The following is a 23794-nucleotide window of genomic DNA, read 5'->3' on the forward strand; positions in this document are numbered from 1 at the left end:
AATTGTCTACTTCTGGGTTACATAATGTACAGTTTGGGGCTTTTTTTTTTTTTGTCAATTATGGGGCTTGAACTCTAGGCCTGGGCACTGTCCCTTAGCTCCTCAGCTCAAGGTGAGCACTCTACCACTTGAGCCACAGTGCCACTTCCAGTTCTGTGAGTGGTTTATTGGAGGTAAGAGTCTCATGGCCTTTCCTGTCAGAGTGGCTTTGGACCACAATCCTCAGATCTCAGCCTCCTGAGCAGCTAGGATTACAGGCTTGAGCCACCAGCACCCAGCAAATAAACCTTTTTTTTTTTTTTGGTTAGTCCTGGAACTTAAACTCTGGGCCTGGAAGCTGTCCCTGAGCTCTTCAACTCAAGGCAAGAGCTCTATCACTTGAGCCACAGTGCCACTTCCTGTACAGTTTTTATATTATAATATGCTACAACTCTTTTCAAAGTGATTTTTTACTGTTCTAAAACATGACAATTAGAAAAATCTCATGGATCTTTTTTTCTTTTTTTTTGTCGGTCATGGGGCTTGAACTCTGGGCTTGGGCGTTGTCCTTGTGCTCTTCAGCTCAAGGCGAGCACTCTACATCTTGAGCCACAGCACCACTTCCAGTTTTCTGGTGGTTTATTGGAGATAAGAGTCTCACGGACTTTCCTCCCTTTCCTGCCCGGGCTGGCTTTGAACCTCAATCCTCAGATCTCAGGCTCCTGAGAAGCCTGAGCCACCAGGCGACGGGCTTCTCATGAATGTTTTTATAAAGATTTTTTTTAATCTTCAAATGGTTGTACAAGTGGGTTATAATTTAACATGTCCATTTATGTGTCCAGTGCATCTGGATCAAAGATACCTTTTTTATCATTCTCCCCTATTTCCAAAATCCCTCCCCACTTGAATCATATCAAGTTTGCCACTTTCTTTTTCACAAATGTACACTGGGTACTCTGATGACATTTGTTCCCCATTCCCTTTTTGTCCACAATACTTCCACTAAATCCCCCACTTGACACTATGTTTAACTTCCTGATAGTCATGTCTCTTAATTATTCAGAGTTTTTCTCAGAATATCACTCCTGCATAGACTATACTTTAGTCAACTTAATTATGCATATATCGGGCTGGGAAGGTGGCTCAGTGGTAGAGTGCTTGCCTTGCATGCATGAGGCCCTGGGTTTGATTCCTCAGCACTACATAAGAAAAAAGCCGGAAGTGGTGCTGTGGCTCAAGTGGTAGAGCGCTAGCCTTGAGCTGAAGAGCTGAGGGACAACGCCCAGGCCCAGAGTTCAGGCCCTATGACCGGACCCAAAAAAAAAAAAATTATGCATATATGTATAGTCGCCTATGTGTTTACATGGAAGGCTGAATTCTGGGTCTAAGAGCCACATAGGAGAGAAAGTATGTGCCCTTTGTCCTCTTGACCTATATATATATACACACACAATTACATACACACACACACACACACACACACATTGTTTTGAGGTGTTTTTTTTTTTTGATGCCAGTCCTAGGCCTGAATGCTGTCCTGAGCTTTTGTGCTCAAGGCTAGTGGTCTTCCACTTGAATTACAGCTCCATTTCCACTTTTTTTGTTGCTTTATTAGAGATAAGAGTCTCATGGACTTTCCTGCCTGAGCTGGTTTCAAACTGTGATCCTTAGATCTTATCCTCCTAAGTACCTGAGATTACAGGCATAAGCCATCAGTGCTGGCAACATATCCATTCATTCACTTTAGGTATTCTGGGGCTGTTTCCATAGGCAACGTTTTCCTAATTCACATCTTTAACTCCAAATTTTATACCTTCCTATACTTTGTATACATTTAGTCTTTAATATTAAATATTAACAGTAATATTAAATTTTTAAATGTAATCTTTAATAGTTCATATATTATAGTCAAATGTAGTATTTCTGATCCACCTTTCAAAGTCTTATAGCTTACCTTCGAGCAACATTTTTGAAGTAGCCTGCACAAAGACATCTTCGTAGTACTTCATGTTTAGGGCCTTCAAAAGTCTCTCTTGGAAAGTCACTTTGCTGTAGAATATATGTTTAGTGGTAAATCTAACAGAACAATTTAAATACTCTTTTATTTTATTTTATTTTTATGTGTGTGTATGTATGCCAGTACTGGGGCTTGAACTTAGGGCCTGGGCATTGTTCCTTACCTTTTTCATTCAAGGCTGAGACTCTTAACACTTGAGCCACAGCTCCACTTCTGGCTTTTTGCTGATTAAATGGAAATAAAAGTCTCATGGACTTTCCTGCCTAGGCTGTGGTCCTCAGACCTGTGGTCCTCAAATCTCAGTAGTAGCTGGGATTAATATTCCTGAATAGTTGGGATTATAGGCATGAGCCAATGGTGCTCAAATCTGATCTTTTATTTTTATTTATTTTTTTGTCAGCTGTAGGGCTTGAATTCAGGGCCTGGGTGCTGTACCTGAACATCTTCGTGCTCAAGGATAGTACTCAACTACTTGAGTCACAGCACCCCATTCAGTTTTTGAGTGGTTGATTGGAGATAAGAGTCTCGTGGGGGGCTGGGAAGGTGGCTCAGTGGTAGAGCGCTTGCCTTGGATGCCAAAGGCCCTGGGTTCGATTCCTCAGCACCACATAAGCAAAAAGAAAAAAGCCGGAAGTGGCGCTGTGGCTCAAGTGGTAGAGCGTTAGCCTTGAGCTGAAGAGCTGAGGGACAGCTCCCAGGCCCAGAGTTTAGGCCCCACGACCAGACCCCCCAAAAAAAAAAGGTAAGTACACTCATTCCACTTATATTAAATAGCAGGAAATGAAAACATATATAGTGACAAAAGGCAGACGAGTGGTTACTCAAATAAGGAGGACATGGAGGCATGTGAGGTGAGATACAAGGATTGCAAAAGAGCTTTAGGAAACTTTGGGAGGTGAGTATGCTCATGATCTTGTCTGCAGTGATGTTTTAGAGGTTTATACAGATTTCAAACTTTGTCAAATTATGCATTTTTAATATATACAGATAAATGTTTTTATACCTATTAGTAACTATTCACAGGGTCAGAGAGATGGGTTTATACAGAATTAATCAGAAAAGGAAAGGTAGGTAGATCAGAAAGGATGGCAAGAAGAAAGAATGACCTATATAGGCCAACAGAGAAAAAAAATATTAGAGTAATCACCTGTTTAAGTTTCCTAATTAGTTCTCGAAGTTGAGCTTCCACACGAAATGCAGAAAATAAGCACCTCCAATGAATCCAATGTTTTTGGCACCATGAAGCTGGAGCTCCACTATAAAACAGAAATATTGGTACCTTGAAAACGTGTTTTAAAAATTTTGTTAACAGACTTCTTTTTACATACATATGCACTAAAAAATACATCTAAGCATTTTCTCAACTAACTTATCTACACAGAAAAAAAATTCTGTAAGATCATTTTCAGGAAGAGATTGAGGAAAGAACAAAGAGAACCAATACATACCATAGATAGATAGATAGACAGATAGATAGATACATACATACATATAGCATATATGCTTAACATATATGTGTCTAACACACACACACACACACACACACACACACACACACACATACCCTTAAGTCACCTGACATGATGTTGATGTTTAAATACCTCAGCATCATCCCTACTGAACCTCAGTGCCTAAAGTCACATAGCTATAGATCCAACTAACATTTACCAATACAAGGGATCACCTCACTCACATACCTTGATTTGCACTGTTCAAAGATAACAGCTAAAGTTGCAAAGTCATTAAATCCTCCAGCTTTAGCTGCCAATTCTCGATGTCTCTGTTCTGCTTCCTTCTGGTACTCGGGATCAACTAAAAGAAAATAAGACAATTTAGTTCTATTTTCCACCACTGTGCCTGTTTTTGCCAAATTCATCAAAATCTTGTTTCACCCTATGTAACATAAGGTAGAACTACATAAGCTCTTCTTGAGAGGCTTTAAATTCCTTTTACAACTTTTCTTCTTTACTACTTCTTCTTAATGTTTTCAGTTTGTCACATATTCATTAAAAAAAATCCTCAAGCCAGCACCAGTGGCTCACCCTTGTAATCCTAGCTACTCAGGAGGCTGGGATCTGAGGATGGCTGTTCAAAGCCAGCCTGAGCAGGAAAGTCCGTGAGACTCTTACCTCCAATTAACCACCAGAAAATGGGAAGTGATGCTGTGGTTCAAGTGGTACAGAGCTAACCTTGAGCTGAAGAGATCAGGGACAGTGCCCAAGTCCAGAGTTCAGCCCAACAACCCACCCAAAAAAAAAAAAAATCCTCAAGGCTATCCAATATTAATTGGTCCCCAACTAATAATAATTCAACTTGGGATGTTCTATTTTACAATGATGTGAAAACAATATGTATTCAGCAGTAACCACACTTTAAATTTTCATCTTTTCTCAACATGTACCAACTCCTTCATGATACAGTATCAGGAGCCAGACTTCTATGTTAACCATACATTTATGAGGATAAACAACAGATTATTTCACAGTGCACTCTGTTATAAGCTCTGATCAGTAGGTTACATATTTTAAATGTGTACTTGACCTACAATATTTTCAACTTATGATAGGTTCATCAGCACATGAACAGTCTAAATCAAAGAATACTAGTCTTAAGTGGGTATACTACTAAATATTTTCTATGTATGATGTATCTATACAGTGTTTTATTTTTTGTCAATGGGATGTAAAAATTACTTTATTCATTTCATTACTTGTATTTCAGTACATATAGAATCATTCAATAAAAATTATGATCAGTTATTGCCTAGAGTTGAGGAACACCACAATTTAACTGACCATTACATATCCAATTTCTAATTATAGGAATTAAACATGACTCCATTGCTAAGAAGGGAGGACTGAGTTTGAGGTACAACAGTACCTCAATTCACCTTTCCCGGAGTTCCTGCTCCATATAGTTCCAAGAGGAGGATGAGAACAATTGCTATAAAACATTAGCAATATTTTTTTTTGGGGGGGGGGTCCGGTCATGGGGCCTGAACTCTGGGTTTGGGCGCTGTCCCTTAGCTCTTCAGCTCAAGGCTAGCGCTCTACCACTTGACACAGCTCCACTTGCAGCTTTTTTCTTTTTGCTTATGTGGTGCTGAGGAATCGAACCCAGGGCTTCATGTATGCAAGGCAAGCGCTCTACCACTGAGCCACCTTCCCAGCCCACATTAGCAATATTTTCCCTGCCAACTTAGTATTTGGTAAGGTTACAGGTTAGTGATACCAATAGAGGCACGCCAGACAAAAATTTAACAGAGATATCAGTGCTAAAGCCTAGTATCCTGGAAAACTGTACAAATGCTCAAAGCTAGGTCTTCTGAGGAGCAAACAGGAAACATAAGCCTTCTGATCCTTGGCTGAACAGAGAACAAACTGAGAAACTCCCTCAACTAGGAAAGTAGTCTCCAAAACGTACAACACAGATCCAATTATAAAAGATGAATATATTCTTGGGTGGGCTGGGAAGGTGGCTCAGTGGTAGAGTGCTTGCCTTGCATGCATGAGGCCCTGGGTTCGATTCCTCAGCACCACATAAGCAAAAAAAAAAAAAAAAGCTGGAAGTGGTGCTATGGCTCCAGTGGTAGAGTGCTAGCCTTGAGCTGAAGAGCTGAGGGACAGCACCCAGGCCCAGAGTTCAGGCCCCATGACGGGACCCCCTGCCCCCCCCCAAAAAAAAAAAGGCTGGAAAATATTCTTGGGTTAAGAAGTTCAACTACCTCTGACTAAGCATTGACTGACCACGGGAATTGACAAGTACAATAAACAAAATTAAACCTTTCTAAGAGGGAATGAACAGATTAAATCTGGAAGAAAAATAAATGAATGAATTAGTTTTTAAAAATTTCTGACATAGCCAGGTGCCAGTGACTCATGCCTGTAATCCTAACTACTCAGGAGGCTGAGATCTGAGGATCGAAGTGCAAAGCCAGCCCAGGCAAGAAACTCGTGAAACTCTTATCTCCAATTAACTACCAAAAAATCAGAAGTAGCACTGTGGCTCAAGCGGTAGAGTGCTTGCCTTGAGCTGAAGAGCTCAGGGACAGCACCCAGACCCAGAGTTCAAGCCCCACGACCAAAAAAAAAAAAAAATTCTGACACAGTCAAAATGTTTTAACATAGGCTGGGAAGGTGGCTCAGTGGTAGAGCACTTGCCTTGCATGCATAAAGCCCTGGGTTCGATTCCTCAGCACCACATAAGCAGAAAAAAAAGCCGGAAGTGGCGCTGTGGCTCAAGTGGTAGAGCACTAGCCTTGAGCTGAAGAGCTGAGGGACAGCGCCCAGGCCTAGAGTTCAGGCACACGACAGAACGCCCCCCTCCCCCCATATTTTAACAGATATGTCGCAAAGAAAGACACAAATTGTCAGTAAGCATATGAAAGTGTTCAATAGCAGTCATCAGGAAGATGCAGATCAAAATAAATATATAAAAATATGTATAAAATGAAAATGAGCTAGGTGTCTGAAATCCTAGCTACTCAGGAGTCTAAAATCAGTGTATCTGCTAGAAACCAGCCCAGGCAGACAAATCAAATCTATGAGACCCTTATCTTTTATTAACTAGCAAAAAGCTGGAAGTGGAGATTTAATTCAAGGGGGTACAGTCCCTACAGAAAAAAGCTAAGCAGCCGGGCACTGGTGGCTCACGCCTGTAATCCTAGCTACTCAGGAGGCTGAGATCTGAGGATTGCGGTTCAAATCCAGCCTGGGCGGGAGAGACCGTGAGACTCCTATCTCCAATAAAACTACCAGAAAACCGGAAGTGGCGCTGTAGCTCAAGTGGTAGAGCGCTCGCCTTGAGCTGAAGAGCTGAGGGACAGCACCCAGGCCCAGAGTTCAAGCCCCACGACCGACCAAAAAAAAAAAAAGAAAAAGAAAAAAGCTAAGCAAGAATGGGAAGCTGAGTACAAGCCCCAGTATGTGTATGTGCACAAACACACATACACACATGCACACACACACATACACACATGCACACACACACACAGGATGGCAATACTAAAAACCAAGGAGACCATGTGGTACAACTGTACTCTGCTGATGGAATATTTAAAATGGTACTGTTAATTTTGCCAAAATGTCTGGCAGTTTGCATACCTCTACTCAACAGCATAATTTTATTTCCTACATATACAGAAGATTCACTGTATTTACTCACAAACAAATGTTACTCATAAATGTTACTCATAAATAGCTCAAATATTCATAAAAAGGATAACAGATGAACCAACTGTAGAACCAAGGTAACTTTATGGAATGATAAAAACTGTTAGGGGTATGGATTATATGAATTCACTAAATTATATATCTTAAAAACTATAGGGAAGGGATAGTAGGGGAAAAACAAAGAGGGGGTAACAATGCTCGACAGGAAATATACTCATTACCTTACTCATGTAACTGTAACCTCTTTGTACAGTATCTTTATGATAAAAAATATATATTCAAAAAACCTACAAGCAATTAATTAACTCTAATTGTAAGGGTTATCTTTCACAAAATCAAATCAATGAATTCTAAAACTACTTTTATATGTCTAGGTAAAAGGGACAGTCTGAATACAGACTCTGTATAAGCTAATAGTAGTATTATGTCAATATTCCTATTTGTCCTTGCTCTAGGTAAATATGCATGTAGATATTCTGTGGTAACAGAGCACAATGTCACCAATTTATTCTTAAGTTATTCAGAAAACAACAAGAATATATAGACATACAGATGAGGGAGGGGCAACAGGGACAATTTTTATTTCAATTGATAAAATTAGAAGGTATTCCTGCTTTGCAGTACTTCTGTTTGGGTCTAAAATTATAATAAATTATAATAAAAATTATAATAAACCCCTAGGGAGGGAGAGGAGGGAAGAAAGGAAGGAGAAAAACTGTTCCAGCTACATGGGAGGTTGAAATTGAACCAAGGAGTTCAAGGTTCAAGGCTAGCCTAATAAAACATCTAAGACTCAAAAAGTAAAAGATTATTTCATCTATTTAAATTTACCAACAAGGAAAAAGTGGTTGTTTTGCTTTTACCCTAGCCTTAACTGTTGGCTCCCTAATTTTACAAATGAAAAGTAACAAAAAACCAGAAAAGCTAGACCTATAGTCAGATGACTCAGTAGTGGTACAGTTAGATAGGACCTTAAATTCCTGATTCCCAATACTTTACAATTGTTTTTACAGTAGGTTTACTTTAATTCTTCCTAGTAAAAACTAGTCAACATTACTTACTGCTAATAGAATATTTTTCAGGAAAAAAGCAATTGCAACTATAATTATTATATTACACACACATACACACAAGATAGGGCACTCCATTGTTAATCTTGAATGTAACAAGGTAGAAGCCCTTGGGGAAGAGTAGGGAGGTCACTCCAAAAGATGAAAGCAAAGATGACATATATTGAATTAAGTTATATCCCAAACTGACACACCAAAAAAAGAGGAAAAGGAAAGTTTAAAGACATGGAAACTTCAAATAATCTAAGGATATAAGGGCTGAACTACCTTTTCTTTTGAGATTCTAGGAAAAAAAAACAAGGTTAATATATTACTGATGGTGGCTGGGAAGGTGGCTCAGTGGTAGAGCGCTTGCCTTGCATGCATGAGGCCCTGGGTTCGATTCCTCAGCACCATTTAAATAGAAAAAACTGAAAGTGGCGCTGTGGCTCAAATGGTAGAGCACTAGCCTTGCACTGAAGAGCTGAGGGATAGTGCCCAGGCCCAGAGTTCTGGCCCCACGACCCACAAAAACAACAACAACAACAAAAAACTGTATCAATAAATTTCTTACCAGGTCTAATGAAGACATTTTCCACAGACAACATTGCTGCTATTGGAAGTAGTAAATCTTCACAATCAAGAGAAGCAGCCTTGATTACTGCACATGTCAGATGTGGAGGGAGAGGAAATTCCACCATAGATAAACCCAATCTTGTCACATGGCCACTCCTTAATACAAAGAAAAAGTTCTTACATACAAATGTAATACTGATGAGAATAAATCAGATATAATTTAAATTTCCTGAATTGAACTCCAGAAATTCAATCCCAGGAAACTGTGATTATTGACAAGATGAATATAAGGATTTAAACTGTCTATTATAAAACCATGATACAGCCAAAAATTAAACAACTGAGTTAGGAGACAGTAGTATAATAGATATAAACATATAAAAGCACAAAAGATGCCTTTGAAGAAATAAAAGAGTAATAAAGGATCTCCCCCCATGACACAATCATGAAAACCATGATTCTGGCTCCCTTTTCATTTTTATATGCCCAGCATAATGTGTAACACTAAAATGGCAGTTAGAAAATGCTTGTTTAATAAAACTAGTATTACACAAAAATGGCTTGGGTTTGGAGAATATTTCTGCTTTTGCTTTTAGTTTAGGTTTTTATTTGTTTGAGAAGATCTCACTAAACAGCCCAGGTTTGTCTTAAAATCAAGATATACTCCTGCCTCAGCCATGTGCTTGTATGAGAAGCATATACTACCAAGATAAGCTAAAAAACTGGTTTTACACGACAGGGTTTAAATCAGAACTGTGGTGACAATTAGAATTTCCAATAAAACAATCCATTCAAATTGAGAAAAATAATTTTCTATTGAAAAAGAAAGTTACTTAGAATTCTGCTTAAAAAGAGATCAACAGCCGGGCGCTGGTGGCTCATGCCTGTAATCCTAGCTACTCAGGAGGCTGAGATCTGAGGATCGAAGATCAAAAGCAGCCCGGGCAGGAAAGTCTGTGAGACTCTTATCTCCAATATACCACTAGAAAACCGGAAGTGTGGTGCTGTGGCTCAAGCGGTAGAGCGCTCGCCTTGAGCTGAAGAGCACAGGAACAGCACCCAAGCCAAGAGTTCAAGTCCCACAACCGAGGAGAAAAAAAAAAAAAAAGAGATCAACAATCTATTTTTATGTTTTTTTTTACCTGTCAATAGCATCACACTGATAAAGTTGTTTAAGAGCTTCCAAAATAAGTCTTTCATTAGGTGGATCCAAATAGGGAAACCTGTGCATTTAAATGAGATATGAAATGTAAAGGTTGTTTCTTGAGCATGGTAGAATTTTTACAGATTTGAAAATTGTTTAAAAAATTTACTTCTCCAAGGGTCACTCACACCTATAATCCTAGCTACTCAGGAGGCTGAGATCTGAGTATTCCAGTTCAGAGCCAGCCCGGGGAAGAAAACCCATGAGATTCTTATCTCGAATTAACCATCAGAAAACCAGAAATGGCACTGTGGTTCAGGTGGTAGAGCGCCTTTCATGAGCCGAAGAGCTCAGGGACAGTACCTAGGCCAAGAGTTCAAGGTCCATGACGGACAAAAAAAAATTTACTTCTCCATTTCTTAAATCCTCTTCTAAAAAGCAAATCATTTATGATCACAATCAATTCAGCAAAAATTTTCTTTCAGTTTATTCTTTTTTTTTTTTTTGGGGGGGGGGGGGGGTCTGGTCATGGGGCCCGAACTCTGGGCCTGGGCACTGTCCCTCAGCTCTTCAACTCAAGGCTAGCGCTCTACCTCTTGGGCCACAGCGCCACTTCCGGCTTTTTTCTTTTTGCTTATGTGGTGCTGAGGAATCGAACCCAGGGCCTCAGGCATGCAAGGCAAGCACTCTACCACTGAGCCACTTTCCCAGTCCCTCAGTTTATTCTTTCATTCAAGATGTACTTCTTTTTATCCCCCCTCCATGTGAACTCCTTTTATACTTGTTCTGTCAAACTCTCACAACCAATATAACCTACTTTCTTTAGCACAATTCTTCTTATGTTTTTGTATGTGTGTGTGCATTGGTCCTAGGGCTCAAACACAAGGCCTAGCCACTGTCTTTGACCTTTTTTGCTAGAGGTCTACCATTTAAACCACAGTTCCACTTCTGGTTTTCTGAAGGTTAACGGAACATAAGAGTCTCACTGACTTTCCTGCTCAGACTGGCTTCAAAACACAATCCTCAAATCTCAACCTCCCGAGTAGTTAAGATTGCAGGTGTGAGCTGCTAGCACCTGACTGCAAAAACATTTTAATATTTTATGTTTTTGACAGTCCTAGGGCTTGAACTCTGGGCTTGGGTAATATCTCGAGTTTCTTTGGCTCAAGGCTAGCTCTCTACCCACTTGAGCCACAACGCCACTTCTGGCTTTTTCTGAGTAGTTTATTACAAAGAGTCGTCTCATAGACTTTCCTGCCCAGGTTAGCTTTGAACCATAATCCTCAGATCTCAGCCTTCTGAGTAACTAGGATTACAGGTGTGAGACACCAGCAGCTGAGTTTGCAAAACAATTTTGAAAAATGACCTGACTTCACTCAAACACATTTTTTTTTTCCAACTTGCCTACATACATACCTTATGACATCGTGTATGGCAAGGCACTTTAAGGTCAGAACTACAGATGTCAAACTAGTTCTCTTAATCTCAGGAATCACATGGTCAGGCATACATTGGTTCCAAAAGTCTTTACTATAAATCCGAAAACATTTTCCTGTAGCAGTCCTTCCAGCTCGGCCACTTCGCTGTAAGGCCTCACTTCTAAAAAAGAAAAAAGAGCCCCCAAATTGTTTTGTGAGTTTTCTAAACAATTTTCTTCCTATCCCTAAATAAAGTAGAAATTATATATAATTATATATCAACTGTTCTTTAAACAAAAAGGCCTAACAGAGACACTTACTTTGAAATTGGAACCACTTCGAGGATATCCAACCCTAACCTAGGGTTGTGATTTAACTGTTTCACAAAGCCACCATCTACCACATATCTAAAGAGAGAAGGAAAACAGGTTAAGTTTCTAGAAACTAAAGGAGAGACATTTATTTTTAACCACTTTAGGTTCTCCTTTTGATAAACTACATTACCTTTTAAGTAATAAAACTTAGAAGAAATACATTGCTGATAAGAATACAAAACTGGATGGATGGACGGACGGACACACACATACACACACAAACACACACACACACACACACACACACACACATGCACGCACCCACGCATGCACACACAGCTGGAAGTAGAACTCTGGCTACAGTGGTAGAATGCTAGCCTTAACTGATAAATCTAAGGGATAGCACCTATGCCTTGAATTCAAGCCCCAGTACCAGCTAGCTAGGAAAGTAAGCAAGCAAGCAGAGCAAGCATAAAATCCTGAATCCATTGATTTTTTTTTTTTTTTTTTTTTTGTCAGTTGCGGGGTCTGAACTCTGTCCCTCGGCTCTTCAGCTCAAGGCTAGCGCTCTACCACTTGAGCCATAGCACCCCTTCCAGCTTTTTCTGCTTATGTGGTGCTAAGGAATCAAACCCAGGGCCTCATGCATGAAAGGCAATCACTCTAACATTGAGCCAACTTCCCAGCCCTCTAGTGATTTTTTGGGGGGGAGTCCAGTCATGGGGCCTGAACTCTGGGCCTGGGGCGCTGTCCCTCAGCTCTTCAGCTCAAGGCTAGCACTCTACTACTTGAGCCACAGTACCACTTCCGGCTTTTTTCTTTTTGCTTATGTGGTGCTGAGGAATTGAACCCAGGGCCTCATGCATGCAAGGCAAGCGTTCTACCACTGAGCCACCTTCCCAGCCCCATACATTTGACTCTTTTTTTTTGTCGGTCGTGGGCCTTGAACTCTAGGCCTGAGCGCTGTCCCTCAGCTCTTCAGCTCAAGGCTAGCACTCCAGCTCTTGGGCTATAGCGCAACTTCCGGTTTTCTGGTGGTTTATTGAAGATAAGAGTTTCACGGACTTTCCTGCCCGAGCTGGCTTTGAACTGCAATCCTCAGATCTCAGCCTCCTGAGTAGCTAGGATTACAGACGTGAGCCACCAGCGCCCGGCTTCATAAATAAATCTTAAAATCCAATTTCATTACAAAATATACACTCAAAAAGAACTGAAACAAGTACACAAATATTTGTAGATTAATATTCATAGCCCCAACGTAAATAAAAATCTATCTGAATGTTCACTAAAGACAAGGTATACAATGAAATACTGTTTGATACATGCTACTTTATGATGAACCTTTAAAACATGCTAAGTAGCCGGGTGCCGGTGGCTCATGCCTGTAATCCTAGCTACTCAGGAGGCTGAGATCTGAGGATCACGGTTCAAAGCCAGCCGGAGCAGAATAGTCCGTGAGACTCTTATCTCCAATAAACCACCAGAAAACTGGAAGTGGTGCTGTGGCTCAAGCGGCAGAGCACTTGCCTTAAGCTGAAGAGCGCAGGGACAGTGCCCAAGCCCAGAGTTCAAGCCCCACGACCAACAACAACAACAAAAAAAACATGCTAAGTAAAAAAATGAGACATAAAAAGTCATATATTGGGGGCTGGGAAGGTAGCTCAGCGGTAGAGTGCATGCCTTGCAAGCATGAGGTCCTGGGTTCGATTCCTCAGCACCACATAAACAGAAAAAGCCAGAAGTGGTGCTGTGGCTCCAGTGGTAGAGCACTAGCCTTGAGCTGAAGAGCTGAGGGACAGCACTCAGACTCAGAGTTCAGGCCCTATGACCAGCAAAAAAAAAAAAAAAAAAAAATTAAAAAATCATATATTGTATAATTTCATTTATATGATATATCCAGAATAGAAATGAAAACTACACTAGTGGTTGCTAGGGGCGAAAGTGAAGAAGCCGAATGTGGGGTACTTGCTTAATGGACAAGGTGGTTAAATGTTCTAAAATAGAGATACATACTGCAAATGTACTAAATATCACTTGTTTATATCCCAATAAAAGAAATTAAATAAACTTCAAGGTCAGATCTAGACCATTCTAATAGATTCAAAATCAATCCTTAATAGCCTTTAAACACAACTTTAAGTCAAATAAATAGAAAACAAGTCAGGTATAGAATTAAGTTAGGACCAACAGTAAGTCTCTAATTCACTAAAGCAACATTTTAAAGCAAGTTACTTAATAGTATTTGCCTGTACTGGAAAAAGAAAACTACAAGAGGTTTCTTTGAATTAGGAGAATTTTCAAAAGTTGTACCTGATCCCATCTATCGTCAAAGATGTTGCAGAAATATTGGTGGATATGACACATTTTCTAATTCCAGGTGGAGGTGGTAAAAATATTCTCCTTTGTTGATCTAAAATACATGTAACAAACAAAAATACTGGTTTATAACATGTCCTTGTCACCCTCATACCTTGAAGAGGTCATTTTTTTAATTGAAAGTTATGTTTTCTTCACCTCTTTAATAATCTTAAATATAAAATACAATCTTGCACTGTTAATATTTTTAAGTGGAGTCATAGATGACTATAGTAAAACCACCTCTAGAGCGAACTCCTTTACCTAAGTCCTGGTTCTATTTAAGAATATGTATAAAACTGGATTTCACATATGTGTGTACACACACACACACACACACACACACACACACACACACACACACACACACACACACACACACACACACACACACACACACACACACACACACACACACACACACACACACCAGATAATGTTAATGAATTCAGACTCCCTAAAGCCAATCCATGCACAAATTGAAGACCTTTGGTTCTATTTAAGAATATGTATAAAACTGGATTTCACATATGTGTGTACACACACACACACACACACACACACACACACACACACACACACACACACCACACACACACACACCAGATAATGTTAATGAATTCAGACTCCCTAAAGCCAATCCATGCACAAATTGAAGACCTTAAAGGTTGATGAGCTAGCCGGGCGCTGGTGGCTCAAGCCTGTAATCCTGGCTACTCAGGAGGCTGAGATCTGAGAATCTTGGTTCAAAGCCAGCCCGGGCAGGAAAGTCTGTGAGACCTCTTATCTCCAATAAACCACTAGAAAACCAGAAGTGGTACTGTGGCTCAAGCAGTAGAGCACTGGCCTTGAGCTGAAGAGTGCAGGGACAGAGACCAAGCCCAGAGTTCAAGCCCCACGACCAACCAAAAAAAAACAGAAAAAAGATTGATGAGCTAACACTTTTTGCTTTGGGGGTGAGAGATATGACTGCCTAACTAATAATTACCTCTCAAAAGAAGTAACACCACACTCATTTCCACTAGTGAAGGGTAAGCTCCAGCACCAATGTCTATAATATGGTCTCTTGCACTTCTGTACACTTTATAGCACCAGGAATAAATTAATTCCCCTAAGGAGGGGAGTCTGATTCTCTGGTGAACCCGAAGTAAGGTCCAAGAAGATTTTAAATTTGAAAGCTAGTATACAGGAATAAATAAAAGTAAATTTGTAAACCACAGAGAAGTAACTAAAGGACCCTGAGAGATATTAGCCTAAAAAGAGAAAAGAACAAACTAGTGAGATGTTGAGAGTGTGTCTACATTCTAGGTACTTCTCAGGCCTTAAGAGACATAACTGAAATAAGAAATGGGTTGTCCAAACTCCACTCACCCACCCTCCCCTACCAGATTAAGCAGAAAATATAACAACAGAGTTGGAAGTGTTGGCAAGGAACAAGAGCTAAGTGAAAGTTGGAGAAGGATGAGTATGAATGTGTTCTGCAAAGTGTTAGATTGGTAACAGTAGAGTTGGGAGAAATAGAAAGCATCATAGCATTTTCAAAATGGTAGGACTCAGAAATTATGCCTGTGACAAATTCTAGGATGTTAAATATTTGAAAGGATAGCTGACTTGGGAGTGAGATAAAAGGAAAGATCACAAAACTTCAAAACAAGGGAGTTGGTTAATCCTCTATTTCAGTGATATCCAAAGATTAGAAATATTCCAAGGAGAATACAGGCAAAAGTACTGCAACATAGAAAGAAATTCTTAGTATTTGTGTTTATATTTTTCACAGCATCCTTCTCTCTCTCTCTCTTTCTCTCTCTCTCTCTCTCTCTTTGCCAGTCCTGGGGCTTGAACTCAGGGCCTAGGCTCTAACCCTGAGCTTCTTTTGCTCAAGGCTAGCACTCTACCACTTGAGCCACAGCACCACTTCTGGCTTTTTCTGTATATGTGGTACTAAGGAATTGAACCCAGGACTTCATGCATGCTAGGCAAGCACTCTACCACTAAGCCACATTCCCAGCCCAAACTTTTTATTTTTGTCGGTCATGGGGCTTAAACTCTGGGTCTGGGCGCCGTCCCTCAGCTCTTTAGCTCAAGGCAAGCACTCTACCACTTGAGCCACAGCACCACTTCAGGTTTTCTGGTGGTTAACTGGAGATAAGAGTCTCACTGACTTTCCAGCCTGGGCTGGCTTTGAATCACAATCCTCAGATCTCAGCCTTCTGAGTAGCTAGGATTACAGGCATGAGCCATCGGTGCCCAGCATTCAAAACATTTTGTTTTTTATTATACATTATATATTAGTATAGTAGTATATACATAACTTGGTAAACAAAACTTTTAAAAATGCCTTCCATGTGATTTCCAGAAAATCAGTAGCCAAGAAAATCTTAAAATGGGGCTAGAGGTATTGCTCAAGTAGTACACTGCTTGCTTAGCATGTGCAAAGACCCTAAGTACAATCTCCAGCACAATGAGGGGGAAAAAAAACAACTTAAGGGCTGGGAAGGTGGCTCAGTGGTAGAATGCTTGCTTTGCATGCATGAGGCCCTGGGTTCGATTCCTCAGCACCACATAAGCAAAAAGAAAAAAGCCGGAAGTGGCGCTGTGGCTCAAGTGGTAGAGCTGCTTGCTTAGCATGTGCAAAGACCCTAAGTACAATCTCCAGCACAATGAGGGGAAAAAAAAACAACTTAAGGGCTGGGAAGGTGGCTCAGTGGTAGAACGCTTGCTTTGCATGCATGAGGCCCTGGGTTCGATTCCTCAGCACCACATAAGCAAAAAGAAAAAAGCCGGAAGTGGCGCTGTGGCTCAAGTGGTAGAGCGCTAGCCTTGAGCTGAAGAGCTGAGGGACAGCGCCCAGGCCCAGAGTTCAGGCCCCACGACCGGACCCAAAAAAAAAAACTTAAAAACTTAAGTGAAAAATTGTTTTCAAGTAAACTTACAAATATTCATGTGCAAAGTAATAAAACAAACCAAAGTTGAACTATTTCTAGTAAGAAAGAAAAGAATGGCATAGATAAGCAATTTTAAACTAGGTCAACCACCTGATTTTACAGCCGAGAAAACTCAAACCCAGGGAAAGGAGATGAAGTGCAAGGTCCAAGATTTACATATTAACAGGCAAACAAACTTAACAGAGTTACATGATACTTCTTTACATCATTCTAAAATTAATTTGTCAAATAAAAAAGTGCTAGAAAGGTGACTTGGAAAATCGGTATTGTATCCAGCTACTTGGGAAGTTAAAGCAAGATGATTTCTTGAGCCCAAGTGTCTGGACAACATTAAAAAATAAACCACAATAAAAAAATATAGGAAAAAATGTATTATTCAGGCTTTGGAGAACATGATGAAAAGTTTAACCATGAATTTTTAGGCATTTCTATACATAGATAGTAGCCTACTTCTTCTAGATGGTTCAGATGACTAATATACTACTGTATAGTTTATGTTTATGAATTTATTATCTATTTATTCACTACAGGTAACTTCATGAGGACAAAAGCTATCTTTTAAGGCATATCCTAAGTACCTAGATAAATGTCTGCCTCATTTTAAGTTCTCAATAAATGGTTATTGAATAATTGATTAAAATTTTAGTAGATAAATAAACATTAAGGTTCTACCTTTAAAACTCTACCATAACATTTTGTAAAGTTCGGAATGTCTTTCTTTTTTTTGCTGGTAGTGGGGCCTGAACTTGGGGCCTGGATGCTGTCCCTCAGCTCTTCAGCTCAAGACTAGCACTCTACCACTTGAGCCACAGTGCCACTTTCGGCTTTTTCTGCTTATGTGATGCTAAAGAATCGAATCCAGGGCCTCATGCATGCAAGGCAAGCATTCTACCACTGAGCCACCTTCCTAGCCCCTATGAAAGTCTTTCTAAACTCGTCATGATGATACATAAGTGAGGAGGTAGAGGCACACAAGCATCACAAGTTCAATGCCAGCCTATGCTACATAATTCCAAACCAGCCTGGGATATACAGTGACAATATTATCTCAAGCTACATCTCCACAAAAAAAACAAAGCAATGTCCTTTCTGAACATATTTACACAAAATCAATACGTTTTTTAATCAATCCATTGCTAAAAGATTTGTTTTATATAGCCTTCAGTTTAAGCAAAATTCATGACATCATTTTATTCAACACAAAATTAAGTCTTGAAACTACTGTTTAAAAAAAACAACTGTTTCACATTTTAAATTTCTCCCACATACTTTACACCATATTTCAGTTACAAACACAAGCCAATTTTGTTTTTAAAGGAATTGAAAATGATAAATATCGATATTCTTAAAGTGAGTTTTCACTCTCCAGGCAGAAGAGAGGAAAATAAACGAATGTTTTTCACTAAAAGAAAGCAATTCTCAATACTTCCTTTATGATTATTCTATCTCAGAGCCTGATAAGGAATTACAATGTTATTAGTAAGGAGAGTAAAAAGTTGCCATAGAGACAGAAAGACTATCAAGAAACGAAGGTATTGGGTAATGTTCCTACAGAAGATATATAAATATATATTTGGCAACTGAATTGTCTTCATAAAATATCTCATCCCAAATATTGTTTTCCCCTCGCCCAAATCACAAAAGAGTGCTGATGTATATGTATATGTGAATAGGAGAAATATAACAATGCAATAAACTTCAAAATTGTCAAAGGGAAAAAAGATTTAGAAGCAAACAGGTAAAAAACACTGTCTAGCTCAAACCCTGCCTTGACATGTAGAAGTCATATTAGGGGGAGTAAACAATGACTTAAGGCTGGACACTGGGAGCTCATATTCCCCTGGAGGATGAGATCTAAGGATCACAGTTCAAAAGACAGCCCAGTCTGGCACTGGTGGCTCACTCCTGTAATCCTAGCTACTCAGAAGGCTGAGATCTGAGGATCACAGTTCAAAACCAGCCCAGGCAGGAAAGTCCGTGGGACTCTTATCTCCAATTAACCACCAGAAAACCAGAACTGGAGCTGTGGCTCAAGTGGTAGAGCGCCAAGGGACAGCGCCCAGGCCCAGAGTTCAAGCCCTACAACCGACCAAAAAAAAAAAAGAAACTAAAAATATGGGGAACAGAAACAATCTAACAGCAGAATAACTGGTACCCTGAAACAGAAAAACAACAAACTATATTCAATGACTCTATATAAGAATTTCCTTGACCCAGAGTTCAAGCCCCACGACTGGGGGAAAAAAAAAAAAGAATGTCCTTGAGATGAATTGGAGGCTGCAGATCAAAAAGACCACAGTAGAAATTTTCTTCATGTTTGTGATGGTGACTGTTCAATAGGAATATACATGGTCAAAATTCAATATGTTGTACACTTAAAACAATAATTTTGTATGTATATTATTATTGTATGTAAATTATATCTCAATAACTTGATTTCAAAAATAAGTACATCAAATTTCAAGAGATTTTAATACCAAAAATCCCTAACTGAAACTCCTGAAGTTGTGGAAAAAAACAGAAAATTTCAGGCAATCAGACAGAAAAAACAAATCACTTACAAGGAAGAGAAAAAAAATCAGGCTGGCCTCAGACTTCTCCGCAGCAACATTCAATGCCAGAAGACAACTGGATAACGTCTACCAAGTTCTAAGGAAAAGAAAGTGTGACCCAAGAACATAAAGCCCAGCCAAGAAGTAGTTTAAATATAAAGGCAAAAGCCACACATTCTCAAACATAAAAAGAGAGTACAGAACTCACATTTTGAAAAAAAGGAAGGATTAAAATACAGCTAACCTAAATGACTGAAGAATATGGGAAAACATATTAAAAGGATTAATTGTGAGTACTGAAGATATCTGAACAATAACATGAACTAACAAAAATCAGACCGAGAAGATACAGAGGATGAAAGGTGATTTTTGTCCTCATCTTTTACATTGGAGAATTGACAGTATAAGATCCCCAGTCAAATATATCTTTAAAGACAGAAACAAGACATCTTAACATTTTTCATGTTTTTAATCTTTAATAAAAAGATTATTTTATGTGGTAAACATCAAACAATCTCTCTAAGTAAATTCAAGGAAAAGTAAATACTTAAAAAAAAAACAAATATAATCTCACTTAAAAGTATTTTTTTTTTTTGAGACAAGTCTTGCTATAATAAGCAAAGCTAGACTTAAACTTGCCTTTCTGGCTGGGAAGTTGGCTCAGTAGTAGAGTGTTTGCCTTGCATGCATGAGGCCCTGGGTTCGATTCCTCAGTACCACATAAGCAGAAAAAAACCAGAAGTGGTGCTGTGGCTCAAGTGGTAAAGCACTTGCCTTGAGCTGAAGAGCTGAGGAACAGTGCCTAGGCCCAGAGTTCAGCCCTCACGACCGACAAAAAAACAAACAAAAAAAAACTTGCCTTTCTCCTGTCTCTGCCTTCCAAGTGCTGATATTACAGGCATTGCCACTATGCCTACCTTTAACAAAGTATTTCAATCAAGGTTTGTATCTACTTATGCTTCTATATATGTACACATACACACATAGAAATGTATGAATAATGTTTTTCCTGTTACACATAAAGCTATTTCTAGTGGAATAATTTGAGGTATTATCTTTACTTTTTATCTATGAAATTAAGTGTACAGGGCTGGGAAGTTGGCTCAGTGGTAGAGCGCTTGCCTTGCATGCCTGAGGCCCTGGGTTCGATTCCTCAGCACCACATAAGCAAAAAGAAAAAAGCCGGAAGTGGCGCTGTGGCTCAAGTGGTAGAGCGCTAGCCTTGAGCTGAAGAGCTGAGGGACAGCACCCAGGCCCAGAGTTCAGGTCCCACAACCGGACCCCAAAAAAAAAAAAAGAAATTAAGTGTACATGTTGAATTGTCTTTAATAAAAACAGTATATTTATTTCTCTCAAACAAGTAATTTTTCTTAAAGAAAACTAGAGGAAATACACTAAGACATTGTTAATTTTGTACAGTGCAAGTAAGTCTTTGGTCTTTTTTTACGCTTTAAAATTTTTTGCCAAGATAAAAAAGAAACACAAAATAGCATAAATATATAATCCCATTTTGCTTAAAAAAAACTAAACAATAAAATGAATTTTAATATATAAAGAAAAGGTTCAGGACAATGTCTCCAATGTATGTCAAAAATGTTAACAGTGATTACTACTTGGTAGGATCTTTGTGATTTTAAATATTTTCCTTATTTTATTTACTTGCCATATAATTCATAATTTTTTTATTTAAGAGATTCTACAAGGAAAAAATGATTCAACAGAGTAAAAGTTTTTGCAGGAATATCACTAGCCTTTTTCTCTCCCATCTGGTTCCTTTTCTTTGTATATTCTAGAAATACAGATATTGTTTTATCACCCTCTACTGATTAATCACTTATCAAATGCATTAATGCCATGTGCCTCTTTCTGTAAATAAGAAGCCTGATTATCTGTAAATAAGAAGTCTCATTATAGAACCATATAATGTGCCATATGTTCTTCATTTTTCTAGAGAAAAAAGAAGCTATGGTTTTTATAACCTTTCTAAAGGCACATGAACCTTCCCAACCCTCCCAAAAGGCTAAGAAGCATTAAATTTCAAATGATTACTTTCAGTGCTAAAATTCTCTAATTCCATGTAAATATTTGTGCTTTATAAAACGTACATTTCAGTTTAGTATTTTGTGAGATTTAGTTTGCCTACATCCACATTTATAAAAAAAGCTGCATAAGCCCACAAAAACAAGCAAGTTATAAGGAAAATGTATGAGAGCTATAGTGTTTAAAACATAAAAGAATTTAGAAGAAAATAAAGTTCTGGAATTCAGTTAAATAAAGTGAGTATGATTCAACATACAGTACAGAATACTTGCCCTCAAGAAGTTTACAATTTCATAGAGGGCATAAGACAATTATAACACAGGGTAGAATGTGTTAAGTGTAACAGAGATACAAGAAAGCAAGAGAAGTTCAAATGAGGAAAAGATCAAAGTATTGTGTGAGGAAGAAAAACAGGAAAGGTTTTTATGGAGTTGACTACACTAGTGAAGTGAAACAGCAGGATTTCAGCCAGTGAGAAGGAAGGAGGAAAAATGGATGGCAGTTCAAGATAAGGAAACCGCAAAAGCAGAATCACAAAAAGGATGAGGGAAGAAAAACAAAAACAATTCCTACCCTGATAGAACATTAGTGATAGCTATGTGTAGTCCAGATTAGGGATTCAATCATAAAATCAATATAATCTAATATAATCTCCATATTTGACAGATGAAAATTTTGGTTGTCAATTCGGAAAATATTTTAAAATGTGTCTTTAAAACAGCCACTCTCGGGGCTAGGAAGGTGGCTCAGCGGTAGAGTGTGCTTCCCTCACATGCATGAGGGCCCTGGGTTCGATCCCTCAGCAACACCTAAACAGAAAAGGCCAGAAGTAGTGCTGTGGCTCAAGTGGTAGAGAGCCAGCCTTCAGCTGAAGAGCTGAGGGACAGTGCTCAAGCCTAGAGTTCAAGCCCCACGACTGACAAAAAAAAAAAAAAAAAAAAAAAAAAAGCCACTCTCATAGCTAGCCTAGAAGAAAAAAAAAAAAAAAATATATATATATATATATATATATATATTATATACATATGTATATATACATATAATATCTACTTCAGCCAGGCACCAATGGCTTAAAACTATAACCCTAGAAATTTAGGAGGCTGAGATCTGAGGATCTCTGTTCAAAGCCAGCCAGAAGCAGACAAATCTGTAAGACTCTTATCTTCAATTAACCAGGAAAGCAGGAAGTAGAGGCATGGCTCAAGTAATGTGCCAGCAAGCAGTGGAAAAAGCCAAGCAGGAGGCCCTAATTTCAAGCCCTAGTTGGCACAAAAAAATTAAATAAAAATAGTTAATAAATAGTTAATGGGCCGGGCGTTGGTGGCTCACACCTGTAATCCTAGCTACTCAGGAGGCTGAGATCTGAGGATCGCGGTTCAAAGCCAGCCCGGGTAGGAAAGACTGTGAGACTCTCATCTCCAATAAACCACCAGAAAACCAGAAGGGGCGCTGTAGCTCAAGTGGTAAAGCGCTCACCTTGAGCTGAAGAGCTGAGGGACAGCGCCCAGGCCCAGAGTTCAAGCCCCACGACCGACCAAAAAAATAAATAAATAAAATAAATAAATAAATAGTTAATGGCCAGGTGCTGGTGCCTCATGCCTGAGATCCTTAGCTACTCAGGAAGATGAGATCTGATGATTCAAGTTTGAGGCCAGCCAGGGAGGGAAAAAGTCTGTAAGACTCTCATCTCCAATCAATTAGCAAATGCTGGAAGTAGCGTTGTGGCTCAAATTGGGAGTGTTAGTGTTAAGCAAAAATAAAAAGCTCAGGGACAGCACTCAGGTCTTGAATTCAAGCCCCAGGACCAGCACAAAAATAATAAAATGTTGAACAGTGTTGAACCCCTTTTTTACAGGAAACAGGCAAGAAACCACTGTTCTCCTCCCTCTCAAGTAAACTTTTATGTCCCAAAAGCATAGGAAATCAGTTTACCTTTGTTAGTGCTCTTGGAAATCAAAAGGGAAACTAAAATAAACAACTATTCAGCAATAGCTCTGTTCACACCCAATCACACAGCTCTACCATTCATAACATAAGAAATTACATATACTGGGAAATAAGGCTAAATGCCAGTTATAGTCATGCTGGAAGGAAAATGAAAGAGAATATTAAGTTGGCATTTTAATTCCATTGGAAGTAGGGAACAGCTGTCAATACTAGAAGACTAACAAAACCAGAGTTACGTTCTTGGAAAATTATGCTTACCATTTCAGGGAGGACAGTAAATTAAATGA

The 23794-nt window shown here is 39.1% G+C and overlaps 1 protein-coding gene across 1 annotated transcript in view; it reads right to left on the minus strand.

Moving 5' to 3' along the window:
• Dhx40 (DEAH-box helicase 40) overlaps positions 1-23794 on the minus strand; it is a 40766-nt gene that overhangs the window by 4944 nt on the left and 12028 nt on the right. Inside the window, exons 8-15 of the mRNA XM_042692236.1 lie at positions 13979-14078; positions 11675-11761; positions 11353-11535; positions 9935-10015; positions 8791-8948; positions 3694-3808; positions 3144-3252; positions 1934-2028 (exon numbers count right to left, since the gene is read on the minus strand). Of these exons, the coding sequence (XP_042548170.1) occupies positions 1934-2028; positions 3144-3252; positions 3694-3808; positions 8791-8948; positions 9935-10015; positions 11353-11535; positions 11675-11761; positions 13979-14078 (928 nt within the window). The remainder of the gene's footprint in view (positions 1-1933; positions 2029-3143; positions 3253-3693; positions 3809-8790; positions 8949-9934; positions 10016-11352; positions 11536-11674; positions 11762-13978; positions 14079-23794) is intronic.

The sequence above is a fragment of the Dipodomys spectabilis genome, unplaced genomic scaffold, assembly GCF_019054845.1.
Source record: "Dipodomys spectabilis isolate Male_0828 unplaced genomic scaffold, ASM1905484v1 ptg000004l, whole genome shotgun sequence".
Lineage (NCBI taxonomy): Eukaryota > Metazoa > Chordata > Mammalia > Rodentia > Heteromyidae > Dipodomys > Dipodomys spectabilis.